Source organism: Camponotus vicinus, unplaced genomic scaffold (genome assembly GCF_025532165.1).
Source record: "Camponotus vicinus isolate PSW18456_S1 unplaced genomic scaffold, iyCamVici1.0 SCAF_9, whole genome shotgun sequence".
NCBI classification, from domain to species: Eukaryota; Metazoa; Arthropoda; class Insecta; order Hymenoptera; family Formicidae; genus Camponotus; species Camponotus vicinus.
In genome coordinates, this window is record NW_028141981.1 from 18,594,131 (window position 1) to 18,607,696 (window position 13,566).

General features: G+C 32.9%; 4 protein-coding genes across 4 annotated transcripts; 2 read left to right on the top strand and 2 right to left on the bottom strand.

Annotated features, from left to right (window-relative positions):
* Positions 1–9: 9 nt before the first annotated feature.
* Mrpl48 (mitochondrial ribosomal protein L48) lies at positions 10–1,109 on the bottom strand. The gene is made up of 4 exons (XM_083109668.1): positions 951–1,109; positions 738–827; positions 522–655; positions 10–457 (listed from the first exon to the last, which is right to left on the bottom strand). The coding sequence occupies exons 1-4, from the start codon at positions 972–974 to the stop codon at positions 172–174; spliced, it is 534 nt and encodes a 177-aa protein (XP_082965794.1). The 5' UTR covers positions 975–1,109; the 3' UTR covers positions 10–171.
* A 63-nt stretch (positions 1,110–1,172) lies between these two features.
* Positions 1,173–3,972, top strand: Cog8 (conserved oligomeric Golgi complex subunit 8). Its single transcript, XM_083109666.1, has 10 exons — positions 1,173–1,495; positions 1,599–1,670; positions 1,761–1,885; positions 1,968–2,243; positions 2,314–2,527; positions 2,621–2,781; positions 2,835–3,110; positions 3,177–3,365; positions 3,438–3,593; positions 3,660–3,972. The coding sequence occupies exons 1-10, from the start codon at positions 1,441–1,443 to the stop codon at positions 3,963–3,965; spliced, it is 1,830 nt and encodes a 609-aa protein (XP_082965792.1). The 5' UTR covers positions 1,173–1,440; the 3' UTR covers positions 3,966–3,972.
* A 131-nt stretch (positions 3,973–4,103) lies between these two features.
* Positions 4,104–7,986, bottom strand: Cct3 (chaperonin containing TCP1 subunit 3). Its single transcript, XM_083109667.1, has 4 exons — positions 7,777–7,986; positions 7,532–7,593; positions 5,129–6,266; positions 4,104–4,662 (listed from the first exon to the last, which is right to left on the bottom strand). Exons 1-4 carry the CDS (start codon positions 7,811–7,813, stop codon positions 4,247–4,249), a joined length of 1,653 nt encoding a protein of 550 aa, XP_082965793.1. The 5' UTR covers positions 7,814–7,986; the 3' UTR covers positions 4,104–4,246.
* An 805-nt stretch (positions 7,987–8,791) lies between these two features.
* On the top strand, positions 8,792–12,995 carry Pi3k59f (phosphatidylinositol 3-kinase 59F). Its single transcript, XM_083108540.1, has 10 exons — positions 8,792–9,255; positions 9,510–9,704; positions 9,812–10,241; positions 10,317–10,412; positions 10,527–11,150; positions 11,213–11,685; positions 11,769–11,957; positions 12,026–12,201; positions 12,279–12,353; positions 12,419–12,995. Exons 1-10 carry the CDS (start codon positions 9,182–9,184, stop codon positions 12,817–12,819), a joined length of 2,733 nt encoding a protein of 910 aa, XP_082964666.1. The 5' UTR covers positions 8,792–9,181; the 3' UTR covers positions 12,820–12,995.
* The last annotated feature ends 571 nt before the right edge of the window (positions 12,996–13,566 follow it).

Sequence of the window (13,566 nt, forward strand, 5' to 3'; positions counted from 1 at the left end):
CAGAAAAAATTTATTTCTTCGACTAATTTTATTATTAATTCTTAAGTTTCTGTTGTTTTAAAAATTTATGTACTAAGAAAAAGTACTTTTATAATAGAAAAGTATCTTTTTATACTTTAATGTATGTACATATAAGAGCATTGCATTTGCATCAATTACAATAATTTATATTTAAGCTTTCTGCTTTAAGGTACTTAATGAAGATTTCAAATCAAGTAATTGTTTGTCTGGTACATATCGCTTCTTCTCTAACGCAGGATCAAAAGCATTTATATTAAGGGTAACACCTTGTGGAAGGGATGCTTCTAATGCTCTGATCAATATGGAATATTTGATAGTAGATACCTCTGACATTTGTACATGTCTTTCATAAACTTTAAGCTTGTATTCAGATAAAACTGCTGTTGTTCCAGTTTTATATTTTTGAATCTTCCATTTCTCAGGTGGTAATGCCCAGCTGAAGGAACATAATATTAGAAAAATTGAAAAAAGAATATTTAAATAAATTAATGAAAATTTACCTGTTGTCTATATCAATTTGCATAATATCTGCCAATTTACTGATGAAAGTTTGGTAACATTCGAGCACCGAATAATCGTAACCTTTAATTTGTATGTTTATCGTAGGTAAAAGTGGAAATTTCGATTGTCCTGCCTGTAAAAAAAAATTGAAAAAATAACACAAAACACAAATTATACAGATATTTTCAAGTATTTTTACAATTCAAGAATTTAACCTGTAAATAATCAGGCTCGTACAAGCTTCCAGTGTAAAATTTTGCCGATAAAGTTTTCCTTATGAGTGGATGTTGTTTAATCGGTATAATCTGGAATAAACGCAATAATTAAATACCATTATAACATATAAATAATGTAAAAACTGCATTTTCATAGTTATTTAATTCAATATGAAAATTAGATAATTTTACCATCACGAGAATATAACATACCTGTTTAATCAGATTTAAAGCCATTTCCCGTGATGCGAAAGAATAATGAAACCGATCTTCAGAAAATTTTTAATTCAAAAATCTAATCGTCAAAAATTGTCAACTTTTATGATATTCTTCAGTTGATCAGCTGATTGCTTCCGTCCCTCGTTCCTAAAACTGACGTTGACGATACTTGTAAACTATTCGGCATCACAGTTTGTGATGTGTCGTTTCATGAAAATACTATCCTAAATAAGTTAACCTAGTGTTTGCCAAATTTTTACGTGCAAAATTTATATTACCGTGATATATAAAAGATTATTTTATAATCTTAATTGATGAAAAGTATTCCTTGTGATAATTTAAATCATTTTATGAAAAAAAGACCATATAAAATTATGTAGCATGTTGAAAGAATTCTAATACCTGCCACCTGTCAATGTTTCACTTGTGCTAATAATATTCTACAACAAATGTTAATCTTGATATTATCTAATTTGCTAAAAAAATGGACATCGAGACGGAAAATGTAATAAATCTGGTATATCCAGAAAGTATTCCAGGTAGAATTAGTCTTACTACTTAGAAATTGTTAATATATTGTTCAATATTGTGTATGTGTGTTGCGTATATGGATAATTATATTTTATATAATTAATATTTTAGAATCATGGAAAGAAAATCCTGAATTTTATCAATACCTCTCAAAACTTGGTGGCTTTGATGTCGATCAGCTGAGTAAGGATACTTTTATTAGTTTTTTTTGCATTTAAATGCTTTGCATTACACATCAGTAAGTTTGTTTTATCCTATTTTAATTTTCCACAGGTAAAGAACCTGATCATTTGTCTGATGAAAAAAATGCAGTGCTTCAGACTACACAAGAATTGGTTTTTGCAAACTACAAAACTTTTATCCAGACAGCAGAGAGTTCACGAGAGATACTCAATCATGTAATCTCAAAGACTACAGGCTTAAAGAATGCATAGACTTTCAAAATAATTATATTAACAAATTACATTATTTTTCTTTTAGTTTAATGAGACTGAGAGTCGTCTTGACAAGCTTGTACAGAAGATTCCAAAATTTGTAGAAAAGTGTCAATCATTTTGTGACACTTCAAAGGATATTAACGCGCATCGAAGATTAAATAGTTTAACGCTGACACGAAATGCAGAACTACTCGAAATTCTCGAAATGCCCCAACTAATGGAATCATGTTTGAGAAGTAATCAATATAATGAAGCATTAGAATTGTCTCAATATGCCCGTCAATTAGGAGTAAAACATGGAGACATTCCTATTATTTCGGTATAAGCTTAACTAAATTTCTTTAATACTCCTATGTATCTTTGACTTAATTTTTTTATCGATATTGCAGTCTATAGTAGCAGAGATTGAAAGTAGCTGGTCAGGAATGGTAGGACAAGTAGTGGGATCTCTAAGAGGAGATTTACCACTTCCAAGATGTCTTCAGCTTGTAGGTTTATTACGGTCAATGGATGCGTTTACAGAACCAGAACTTCGTATCAAGTTTCTTCAAGCAAGAGATAGCTGGCTCCAAGGCTTATTAAATGCGATACCGAAAGAAGATCGTAAGAGCGTTTTATTTGAATTAAATTAAGCTACAATCAAAAAAATTATTGATTTAACATTGAAAGAATCATTGATTTTTTTAATGCTTGCAGCTAATCTTCATATAACTAAAACGATAGAATTATCCAGGATACATCTGTTCAATATAATAACTCAGTACAAAGCTATGTTCAACGATGACGAATTAGTACTTCCCGGCCGCGACGTGACGCTAAATGAATCCGCGATATTTTACCATTGGCTAGAGGAAAAGGTAAATAAGAAACGGATATAAAATCGACAGATGATGATATAATTTTTTTCTAGATATCGCAATTTCTTGCTACATTGGAGCAAGACTTACCAGGCGTAACATCCATAGATTCCATTCTAGGCCAGTGTACATATTTTGGATTATCGTTTGGTCGAGTAGGCGTCGATTTTACTGGTCGAATATCGGACATATTTGTGCGAGTTATTGGTGAAAAGTTTGAACAAGACATTCGTAGGGCAACCAAGAAATTTGAGAAAGACATGGAAACGTTTACATTGATCAACAAAACACAACGGCTTGATATAAAAACAGAGACTGCAATTATTTCTGTAAGTATAAAATTGTATCTTTTGAAAAATACTATTGATGTACAACTTACAACTATCTCTTATCAGGAAAATCCACCTGAACTTTTGGTAGAATTTTATCCTTTAGCTGAATATTGCAACAGAATAATAACAGCGTTCAATGAATTGAGACTCTGTGCACCAGTGGCACTCTCTATCTTATGCACAAAATTGCTGCAGGAATCATTGCATAATGTAGCAAAAGCTATGCTGTTATTTTACAAGCAAGAACAACAAGTGAGTTGTCTTGATGTGATTGTCTTTTTGTCTACAAGTAAATTCCATTTTCCTAAAAAATGTGTCTTACAGGCTTTTACAGCAGCAGAACGAGAGAACATGATCAAATTTACGGAATGTTTGAGCGAACAATTAATTCCTTATATACAATATTGTATACATTTGATCTTTCCACCTATTCAAATTGCAATGCATTTAGGAATATCAGTCAATGTACTCCAGAAAGAGGTATATATAAAAAAAAATATGCGTAAAAAAAAGATACATGTGTAATAATATAAAATTACTTTGTAGGAAGTTACATATTTAAATAAGCAGAGTATATTAGAACCTGTGGCTGTACTGTTGCCTATTAGAAAAGATCCTTTAATCTCCAAATTATGTGTGTCTAATATACAGCCATTAACATCATATGATGCAAAATCTTCCATTGCAACAGTGATATCTTTACCAACAGAAATTGTGGATTCTACCTCGAAATCTACCGTACTTGAAACAGAAGAAACAAAAGAGAAAGAAGTTACTCAAAAGGGAGCGATATCGAAATATGATGTACAAAATTCGCAAAATTTTGTTGATAATATAAATCAAAGTATTTAATTGTTAATTTTTGAACACACAATTGCTTGCTATTCTATATATATATATATATATATATATATATATATATATATATATATATATATATATATATATATATATATATCGGAGGTAGTGTAAATAAAAAACTTTTTACGATTCTAGATAACTTATTTTTAATGTAATGCATACACAAAAGAGAGATAGAAATTTTCAATAGACGAACCTGCGAGAATGCAAAATACTTGAATCTTAAAATAGACGCAAAGCGATTAGGCTTCCACCATAGATATCGAAAATACTTATTCCTTCATAGACTCCTCCGTGGCTTGACTCGGCTGAGCAGTTTCATTTTCATTTTTCTTCTTTTTCATTCCAGAGACGATATCGTCGATTCTTAGTAACAGGATAGCAGTCTCGATCGCCGTTTTGTATGTCTGTAACTTTACAGACAACGGCTCCCATATACCATATTCCTTCATATCAACCAATTTACCCGTTTCTCCATCAATGCCCCAAGTGGTTCCTTCCGTCGCATGTTTTGCACGCAATGCTGTTAGAGTTCTAATGGTATTTGCACCGCAATTTTGCGCTAGAGTCCTGGGGATGATTTCTAAAGCCTGTGCGATTGCTTTGTACGGCCATTGTTCCACACCGGCAAGACCGGCCGCTTTCTCTGTTAACAGCCGCGATACAGCCATTTCTACTGCTCCGCCACCTATGAAACAGAGAATTATAATTACATTAACACAATTTTGATAAAAATAAAATAGTAATAATTTTATGCACATATATATATATACAGGGTGAGTTTTATTGCTTGTGTCAATCTTTATCATGCGGGAGATTACCGACTGCATAATAAATTGATCGGTACATAAATGTCAATTATTTGAATCGACCGTATCGAAGACCCGAATATAATGTGTACAATTAAAGCAAATTAAAAGCTGAAATTATGTAGTATGAATTTATTACTATTATTATCATTAAAGCTACCTATTTAGTATTATTATTATTATTATTATACACATTATACTCGGATCTTCGATACGATCGATCCAAATAATTGACATTTATGTACCGATCAATTTATTATGCAGTCGGTAATCTCCCGCATGATAAAAAGATTGACACAAGCAATAAAACTCACCCTGTATATATATATATATATATAGACACACCTGGTACAAGTTTCGGATCGATGAGAAGATTTCTGGCAACGTGCAGCGCATCTTGTAAATTTCTTTCAGTTTCGTTCAAGACATCTTTGCTGGCTCCTCTTAGAATAATGGTACAAGCTTTAGGATCCTTGCATTCTGTGATAAAACAGAAATAATCATCGCCGAGCTTCTTGATCTCGAAGAGACCAGCACCCGTGCCAACATCCTCTTCCTTTAATTCCTCTGTACGATTCACGACGGTGGCACCGCAAGCACGAGCGATTCTATTAATATCGCTTTTTCGTAGCCTGCGTATTGCAGATATGCCGGCTTTAACAAGGTAATGCTGAGCGAGATCGGATACACCTTTCTCTGTTATCACGACATCCGGTTTCACTGAGATAATATCTTCGCAAATCTTCTTTACATGTTCCTCTTCTAATTCTAGGATCTTTGTAAAATCGGTATCCTTCATTATTTCTATATTCGTCTGAGATTCACCTTTTTTGTATTCCAATGGACAATCCAGCAACACTATTCTCGGATTCTTGATGTAACGTTTCATTTTTGGATGTGTCACATCCTTATTAATCATTACACCTTTCAAGACAGCACTGTCTTCTATCGTACCACCTGGTATTTTTTCTACCTTGGCATAACGTTTGATGTCAATCTCTCTTCTGCCGTTTTCCTCAAGCATTACCATATAAACGGCGTCCAAAGCAATCTGGCAAGCTAATTCGGACCAGCGTCTGATAAATTTAGTGCCTATACAGGAGTTTATCACCTGAATTAATTTCTTTTTATCATTGCAATCTAAATCAATACTGATCTGCTCATTAAGGATTGTGACCATATCTTCCAAGGCCTGACGATATGCCCTTATGATGACAGTAGGATGCATGTTTTGTTCCAAAAATGGTTCAGCAGAGGCCAAGATCTCACCCGACAGGACAATGACTGACGTGGTACCATCTCCCACTTCCTCATCTTGAGTCCTGGCAATTTCTATCATAGATTTTCCAGCAGGATGTTGCACAGTGATTTCACGCAGGATCGCATTTCCATCATTTGTCATTACAATGCCACCCATTGGATCCATCAACATCTTTAGCATAGCTTGTGGACCCAGACATGTTCTAATGACATCAGCAATTGCCTAAAAATGAGACTCAAGGTTTGTTAAAAATTAATATTGTATATAAATATTTTATATTATATCTTTGTATCATATATTTAAATTATATCTTATAAATCAAGATCACAATACTATCATTTTCATTTTGAATTTAAAAATCAAGTTGTAATCATGTTATAATTGAATTTACAAATTATACATAAAGAGAAATCATTTACACCAAATCCATTTATACAAATTATTATTAGATGTATAAATAATTTTTGTACTATTTTTTATGAAATTTAATGTTTAATAATAAATTATACATGTACAATTTAATTATGAAAGTAATCTTCATCCATTTTCAGCACTTTCTTTCACCTTTCAGACAAGTTTTAGATTTCAGATCAATATAAGATTTGACTTTAATCTTTACTTGCGATGAATTCATCAAACCATTTTCTTCTTTCTCTTTGACATTTCTAAATTTTCTATTAGACAAAGCATATTTATTGATTAATATAAATAATAGCCTGAAGGTACTATGTTTAGTAAGTGTTAGATGATATAATTCAGTTAAGCTCCAAGTGCTTTTAATTAATTTCATTATATAAGAAGTTGAATAAGATAAGATTTATTACAGATTACTTGAATCTGATGAAACAGTAATTGCAGATCGCTATCGTGGTCAATTACTTAATTTAAATGAGAAGAATTAGAAAAAAAATGATTCTTTACAAAGAAAGGTCATCGTTAAATTCTTGCATCTTGCTCAGCTTGATATGGCGAAATTGACCAAGGACACATTATTGGAATTTGGCTGAATTGTTTTATGCTTCACCTGACACTCACCAGATATAATTCCTTCAGATTATTATTTCTAATCACAATATATATTATCTGACAGAAAATTTAAAAATGTCAAATAAGAAAATGGCTTGATGAATTTATTGCAAGTAAAGATTAAATTTTCTATTAATCCAGAATCTACAACTTATCTAAAAGATCGAAAAAATGAAAAATAATGGAAATTATTTTTATGATTAAAGTGCACATGTATTTGTTAATAAACATTGAATTTTATAAAAAATAATGTAAAACTTATTTATATAGCTAATATTATAGAATCCTATATGTATAAGTTAAGGATAATAATAGGCAATAATTATTAAATATAAATCGATTAATGATCGCCATATGATCAGATTCTTGCCACTCTGGAAGTCACACATGGGTGTACCGGCAATCGTACTAAGAATACCTTATAAGGCAATACTTGGCTGGCTCACAAGTTAAACGCTCACCTTGCCCGCTTGAATGTTCTCTCTCTGCACTTTTCTGCCGGTATCCCGCTTCGTATTCTGACCTGCAATAATCAAAATATTTGACATGATTGGAGGGATCAGAGAGCTCATACAGTGCGAGACGCCAAACAACAAATTCAAAAGACGATCGAAATTTTAGATCGTGACATTTTTTTTGACGCATGCGTTTAAATCGGAGATCGACAACACTCGTGTGTAAAAGAGATATAACCTTTATAACTTACTCAGAACCACAATTGGCGCTGCTCCTGATCCAAACATTGTATTTATAGTTTTATTTTTCTTTATAATATTATGACTCTTTTTACAATTATCGACGCGTATGCAATCGCGACTTTCCAGAAAAAAGAGAGTAAGAAGCACCGATTGTCTGTATATCTTCCGAATGAGGGAGAATGAAAAGCACACCAAGGCGTGGAAAACGGAGACCTCCGGGCACGAATAACGCATTTAATAGAGTGCAATGCACACTACGGGTTGCGGACTTCCTTGCGGTTGGAATTGACCAATCAGAGTAGCCGGCCGACAAATTGCTTTGTTCTGATTGGTCAATTTCAAACGCAGCCCGCAACGGGTGGCACTCGATTGATCACGTTGCCAATTGGCCAATTCAAAATAAAGCTCTCTGATTGGTCAATCGTTGCTGGTTACCCTAGGCACAAATCGACATAATTGACTGTGGCCAATCGCAACCAGTGTTCCGATTAGAGATTCCGTGCGTGCGCATGTGCGGCTCTGCGCTTGCGCGATCGTAAGATTACAATGTAATTTCACAGTCGCGCATGTGCAGAGTTGCACATGCGCGCGCACGAAATCCCTCGTTGCGGGCTGCGGTTGAAATTGACCAATCAGAACAAAGCAATTTGTCGGGTGGCTACTCTGATTGGTTAATTTCAACCGCAACCCGTAGTGTGATTACGGCTTAAGGGCACATTCACATCTTGATAAAAAAGCTGGAAGCAGAAGATTGGCTTCTGCTTTACTACCAAGGTGTGAATGCGCCCTTACAGCTAAAAGAAAGCATTGTATAAATCACATCGAGGAAATTTGTCGATACTTTAAATTTCGGTGAAATTTTATTCGACACTTTTCTATATATCCTGAAGCAAGATTTAGATGTAGCAAATATTTTCATCGAAATCTTTAGCTGGAATCTTATTATCTTATCTAAACATTTGCATAACAAAAAAGTACATATTATTTAGGATTAAATTCCGATTAACTTGTAATATTTTCTGTAGTATATTTTGGAGTATTTTGATATATGAGAAAATTATTAATTGTATGTAGACCGATTACATTACGAACAAACGAATTACAATGGTTGAAAATTCTTGCTACAGAGACAATTCTATCTGTTGATGAAATTGCTCGATTATCAATTTTCTTATATCATCTGAAATACATAATTTCAATATGATGTTCTACATGATATCAACGATCAGCTATTTTAGCTGTTGTGTAATCTTGAGATAAAATTTGATAGATACTTCTTCAATGAATAGCATACGCGTTATGTGTGCTTGTGTACATAATTACACACTTGCGTTTATACAAATGCAAATTGCGACAGTGTGGATGTGATGGAAGAGAAGATTCGCGTCAAACTTTTGATTAATTGATATCACTATGATGGAGACTACGAGCGATAAGTTTTTCTATGTGTACAGTTCTTCATTAGATACCAGGATACAAGTTAAGATGTAAGTTTCGATGTCGTTTATGTTACTATTTGATTTCGACTTCAGGTTATCAAGATGATAAAAACACTTTGACATTCTTTCCATATGTAAAAATTAATTATACTAGTGTGAAATACAATAATCAGATCAGAGTAATTCATGCAATAGTATGTGTGCTCGACCATTGTTGTCTTTAATATCAATTGCATATGTAATTTATAAAATATGACTCGCATATAACTTGATTATTAGACTATTGATTTACTATTTCACAGAGGTACCTTAGAAGGCAAAAGACAGAGACCTGAATACGATGAGTTACTTCTTGATCCTCTGCTCAAGTACTCAGGTTTGTATGAGACAGGTGGGATTCGCGGTGATTTAGCTGCGTCTCTGCAAGTATGGGCTGGTGGTAGACCATTGGCTCTGCCTGTACATACAGCTTACAAACACTTTACCTCTCGTTGGAAGTACGTTCTATTTTAAATTTTATATTATATGACATATATATATATATATATATATATATATATATATATACTATTAAATGATGTCTATGATATTGTGATATCTTTAGCTGGAACCAGTGGGTGTATCTACCAATCTCTTACATGGATCTGCCACGGGACGCACAGTTATGTATAACTCTGTACGATTGCGCAGGACCTGGCAGACAACTTCCAGTAGGTGGCACAACTATATCACTGTTTGGCAAGCATGGAGTGTATCGACAGGGCATGTTGGATCTTAGAGTATGGCCTGGGGTAGAAGCTGATGGTGGTGTTTCAACCACTACACCAGGAAAAGCCAGAGATCATGGGAAAGAACAAATGCAGAGACTTGCAAAACTTGTTAAGAAACACAGAAATGGACAAATAAACAAAATTGATTGGCTAGATAGATTAACTTTCAGAGAAATCGAGTTAATCAATGAAAGGGAGAAGAGAGCATCAGAGTACTTGTATCTGGTGATAGAATTTCCAGAAGTCGTAATGGATGGTGTACCGGTATATAGCACAATTTAAGTACTTTTTATATATAAAAAAACAATAGTATATATTTATATTATTATTTTTTTATAGTATTCAATTGTGTACTATGAGAAAGATGGTGACGAAGTTTTCCAACATAGATTGCAACCAGATGTTGTAACACTTCCTGATTATGAGATCTTACAAGTAAGATTTTACAAGAGAAAATATATAATAAAAAGATATATATGAGGCATACAATATGTGCTTCAAGCTACATTGAAATATAAGATAAAAAATCAAGGTTAATTTCTCTTTCAGGAAAATCTTGTAGAGGCAAAACACCATAAATTAGCCCGTAGTTTACGTAGTGGCGGTAACACTCGTGAATTAAAACCTACCTCGACTGTGCGGGACGCCTTAAATACTATATTGGGGTATCCATCGACAACTGCACTTTCTACCGAGGAACAGGATTTGATTTGGAAATACAGATTTTATTTGTCTAGCCAGAAAAAAGCATTGACCAAGTTTGTAAAATGCGTTAATTGGAAAGTCGCTGGTGAAGAACGTCAAGCCTTGGAGATGTTAGCTTTATGGGCACCACCAGATTCTGAGGACGCCTTAGAGCTATTAGGACCTGCATTTACTCATCCGGCCATTAGGAGATACGCGATTAGCAGGCTTAATCAAGCTCCAGATGATGATTTAATGTTGTACTTGCTGCAATTGGTGCAAGCGTTGAAATATGAAGATTTTGAAAGTATTAAGACTGCTTATCAAGTAATGTTGAAGGAGAAGGAAGAAAGATTGGAGTCAAAAAGTTGGAATACCGAAAAATTGGAAAAAAGCGAAAGACTGGAGAAGATGGAAAAAATAGAAAAAGCTGACAAATTAGATAAAGACATAAGAAATAATGATTCTACATCCACACCAGTTACGACTGTAAGTCAAACAATAAGTCTCTACTAATTTTACATTATATTTATATTTATATATCTTTGCAGTCTAGTGAATCGGAGAGTCAATTATCGACGAGCCAAGAACCGCTTATGGATTTAGCATCATTCTTAATAACACGTGCTTGTCAAAATTCGATGTTAGCTAATTATTTTTATTGGTATCTTTCTATCGAGTGCGAGGATCAAATTGATCCCGCGATAAGCGCCAAACAAGATACGCGAGTAAGAGAAATGTACGTAACTGTAATGAAAATGTTTTCCATGATGTTGGCGCAAGGGAATACTGTTTGGCAAAAAAGAAGAGCATTTCTTTTACGACAAAAGGTGTTTATCGATCAATTGGTATCTCTGGTAAAAGCCGTTGCGCGAGAAAGCGGAAATCGTAAGAAAAAGACTGATAGATTGAGAGCATTACTGACGGATCCAGATCCAGCATTCAAGATTAATTTTTCGAATTTTGAGCCAATACCTTTCCCATTGGATCCCGAGATTTGTATTAAAGGAATCATTCCAGAAAAGTATACATATTCAAATTATTTGATATATTATTAATGTTAATTTTTATATTATATTCGAATTTTTTTACTTTATTAATTTTTAGGGCAAGTCTTTTTAAGTCTGCGCTCATGCCATCAAAGCTTACATTCTTGACAACGGATAATACTGAATATATAGCTATCTTTAAACATGGAGATGATTTACGACAAGATCAATTAATTTTACAAACAATAGCACTTATGGACAAATTATTAAGAAGGGAAAATTTAGATTTAAAGTTAACTCCATATAGGTAAAAATTTTTTTTATATAAAAGATAATATGTATAAAACAATCATAAGATTTTTAATCTTATTTCAGGGTACTCGCAACAAGTACTAAACACGGTTTTGTACAATTTATCGAATCCACAACGGTTGCAGAAGTTTTAGCTAATGAGGGATCAATATTGAATTTCTTTCGAAAACATCATCCTTCCGAAACTGGACCTTACGGAGTAGTGCCTGAAGTTATGGACACTTATGTTCGCAGTTGCGGTGAATACGAATACTATAATTCTAGGAAAGAAAACAAATATAATTATTGTTATTTAATTCATATTTTAAAATTTCAGCTGGCTATTGCATAATTACATACGTACTAGGCGTCGGCGATCGTCATTTGGATAATTTACTTCTCACAGCATCAGGTATATTATTAATAAAAGATTTTATATGAAATGAATGAGCGAGCCAAACGATTTATACTTTACAGGCACGCTCTTTCACATTGACTTCGGTTATATATTGGGTAGAGATCCGAAACCTTTACCACCTCCAATGAAACTCAGCAAAGAGATGGTCGAAGCTATGGGCGGCGTCGGTTCTGAACATTATCACGAATTTCGGAAACAATGTTACACGGCGTTCCTTCATTTACGTAGGCACGCCAATTTGATATTGAATCTATTTTCATTGATGGTAGATGCTAGTGTTCCCGATATTGCTTTGGAACCGGACAAAGCCGTGAAGAAAGTCCAGGATAAATTACGATTGGATTTGACTGATGAAGAAGCTGTACATTATGTGCATAATCTTCTGGATCTATCTGTCACCGCCGTGATGGCTGTGCTAGTGGAGCAACTCCATAAATTCGCACAATATTGGAGAAAGTAATGAGACGAAACATACACCAATGTACAGCGAAATCATATAAATTGTATTTCTTTCCATAAAAACATTAGAATTATTGTTTTATATTGTATATAAAACGACCACGAGGTATGTTTATAACATATTAATATAATTTATTGTATTTTGAGAGTATTTAGGCAATAAATATTTGATAAGAATTATCACTTTTATTACCTGATACTATTTCAGCCGAGTGTTATATTGATGAAAGAGAGAGAATGTGATTCTTTAATGTATATATTACATCCTAGATAATATATGCAAAATATAATTATTAAATTTTAAGCAAATAATTTGCAAAATATTTTTACCTAGTATATTTTATATCTGATTTTATCAAAATTGCAATAAAAGTATGTATAATTGTAACTATTATTTTTTTTATCCTATGAAATATTCAGTAATAGGATATTAATTGCACAGAAACAATATATATTTATTGTACATGTAATCTGTTATGTAAATACTCGTATATTTATTTTATTCTTAATTACAATCGTGTATGTGGTGCACACAATAGAAATATAAATGTAAATAGATTCATATTGTTAGTGTTGAAAATATTATTGTTATATATGTGAAACGCAGAGTACTATTTTTATTTTTCAGTATCACTTTATGTCATTTTTATGAATTTAATGAAGTCAAACGTAGCATACATACATGTATATATAGCATACATACACATATCTCATTTGTATCAGAAATTTGTTTTTCTTTAATAGAAAA

Excerpts from the sequence above, each read along its gene's own strand:
- Mrpl48 (XM_083109668.1), bottom strand. The coding sequence starts at position 974 with ATGGCTTTAAATCTGATTAAACAG. Across the intron at positions 828-950 it reads CTTTAAATCTGATTAAACAG|ATTATACCGATTAAACAACA; the intron begins GTATGTTATATT and ends CGTTTATTCCAG. Across the intron at positions 656-737 it reads ACGAGCCTGATTATTTACAG|GCAGGACAATCGAAATTTCC; the intron begins GTTAAATTCTTG and ends TTTTTTTTACAG.
- Cct3 (XM_083109667.1), bottom strand. The coding sequence starts at position 7,813 with ATGTTTGGATCAGGAGCAGCGCCAATTGTGGTTCTGA. Across the intron at positions 6,267-7,531 it reads AGAACATTCAAGCGGGCAAG|GCAATTGCTGATGTCATTAG; the intron begins GTGAGCGTTTAA and ends TCTCATTTTTAG. Across the intron at positions 4,663-5,128 it reads CGATCCGAAACTTGTACCAG|GTGGCGGAGCAGTAGAAATG; the intron begins GTGTGTCTATAT and ends TCTGTTTCATAG.
- Cog8 (XM_083109666.1), top strand. The coding sequence starts at position 1,441 with ATGGACATCGAGACGGAAAATGTAATAAATCTGGTATATCCAGAAAGT. Across the intron at positions 1,886-1,967 it reads CACGAGAGATACTCAATCAT|TTTAATGAGACTGAGAGTCG; the intron begins GTAATCTCAAAG and ends TTTTTCTTTTAG. Across the intron at positions 2,528-2,620 it reads TGCGATACCGAAAGAAGATC|CTAATCTTCATATAACTAAA; the intron begins GTAAGAGCGTTT and ends TAATGCTTGCAG.
- Pi3k59f (XM_083108540.1), top strand. The coding sequence starts at position 9,182 with ATGATGGAGACTACGAGCGATAAGTTTTTCTATGTGTACAGTTCTTCA. Across the intron at positions 10,242-10,316 it reads TCGTAATGGATGGTGTACCG|TATTCAATTGTGTACTATGA; the intron begins GTATATAGCACA and ends ATTTTTTTATAG. Across the intron at positions 11,958-12,025 it reads TTAAAGTTAACTCCATATAG|GGTACTCGCAACAAGTACTA; the intron begins GTAAAAATTTTT and ends ATCTTATTTCAG.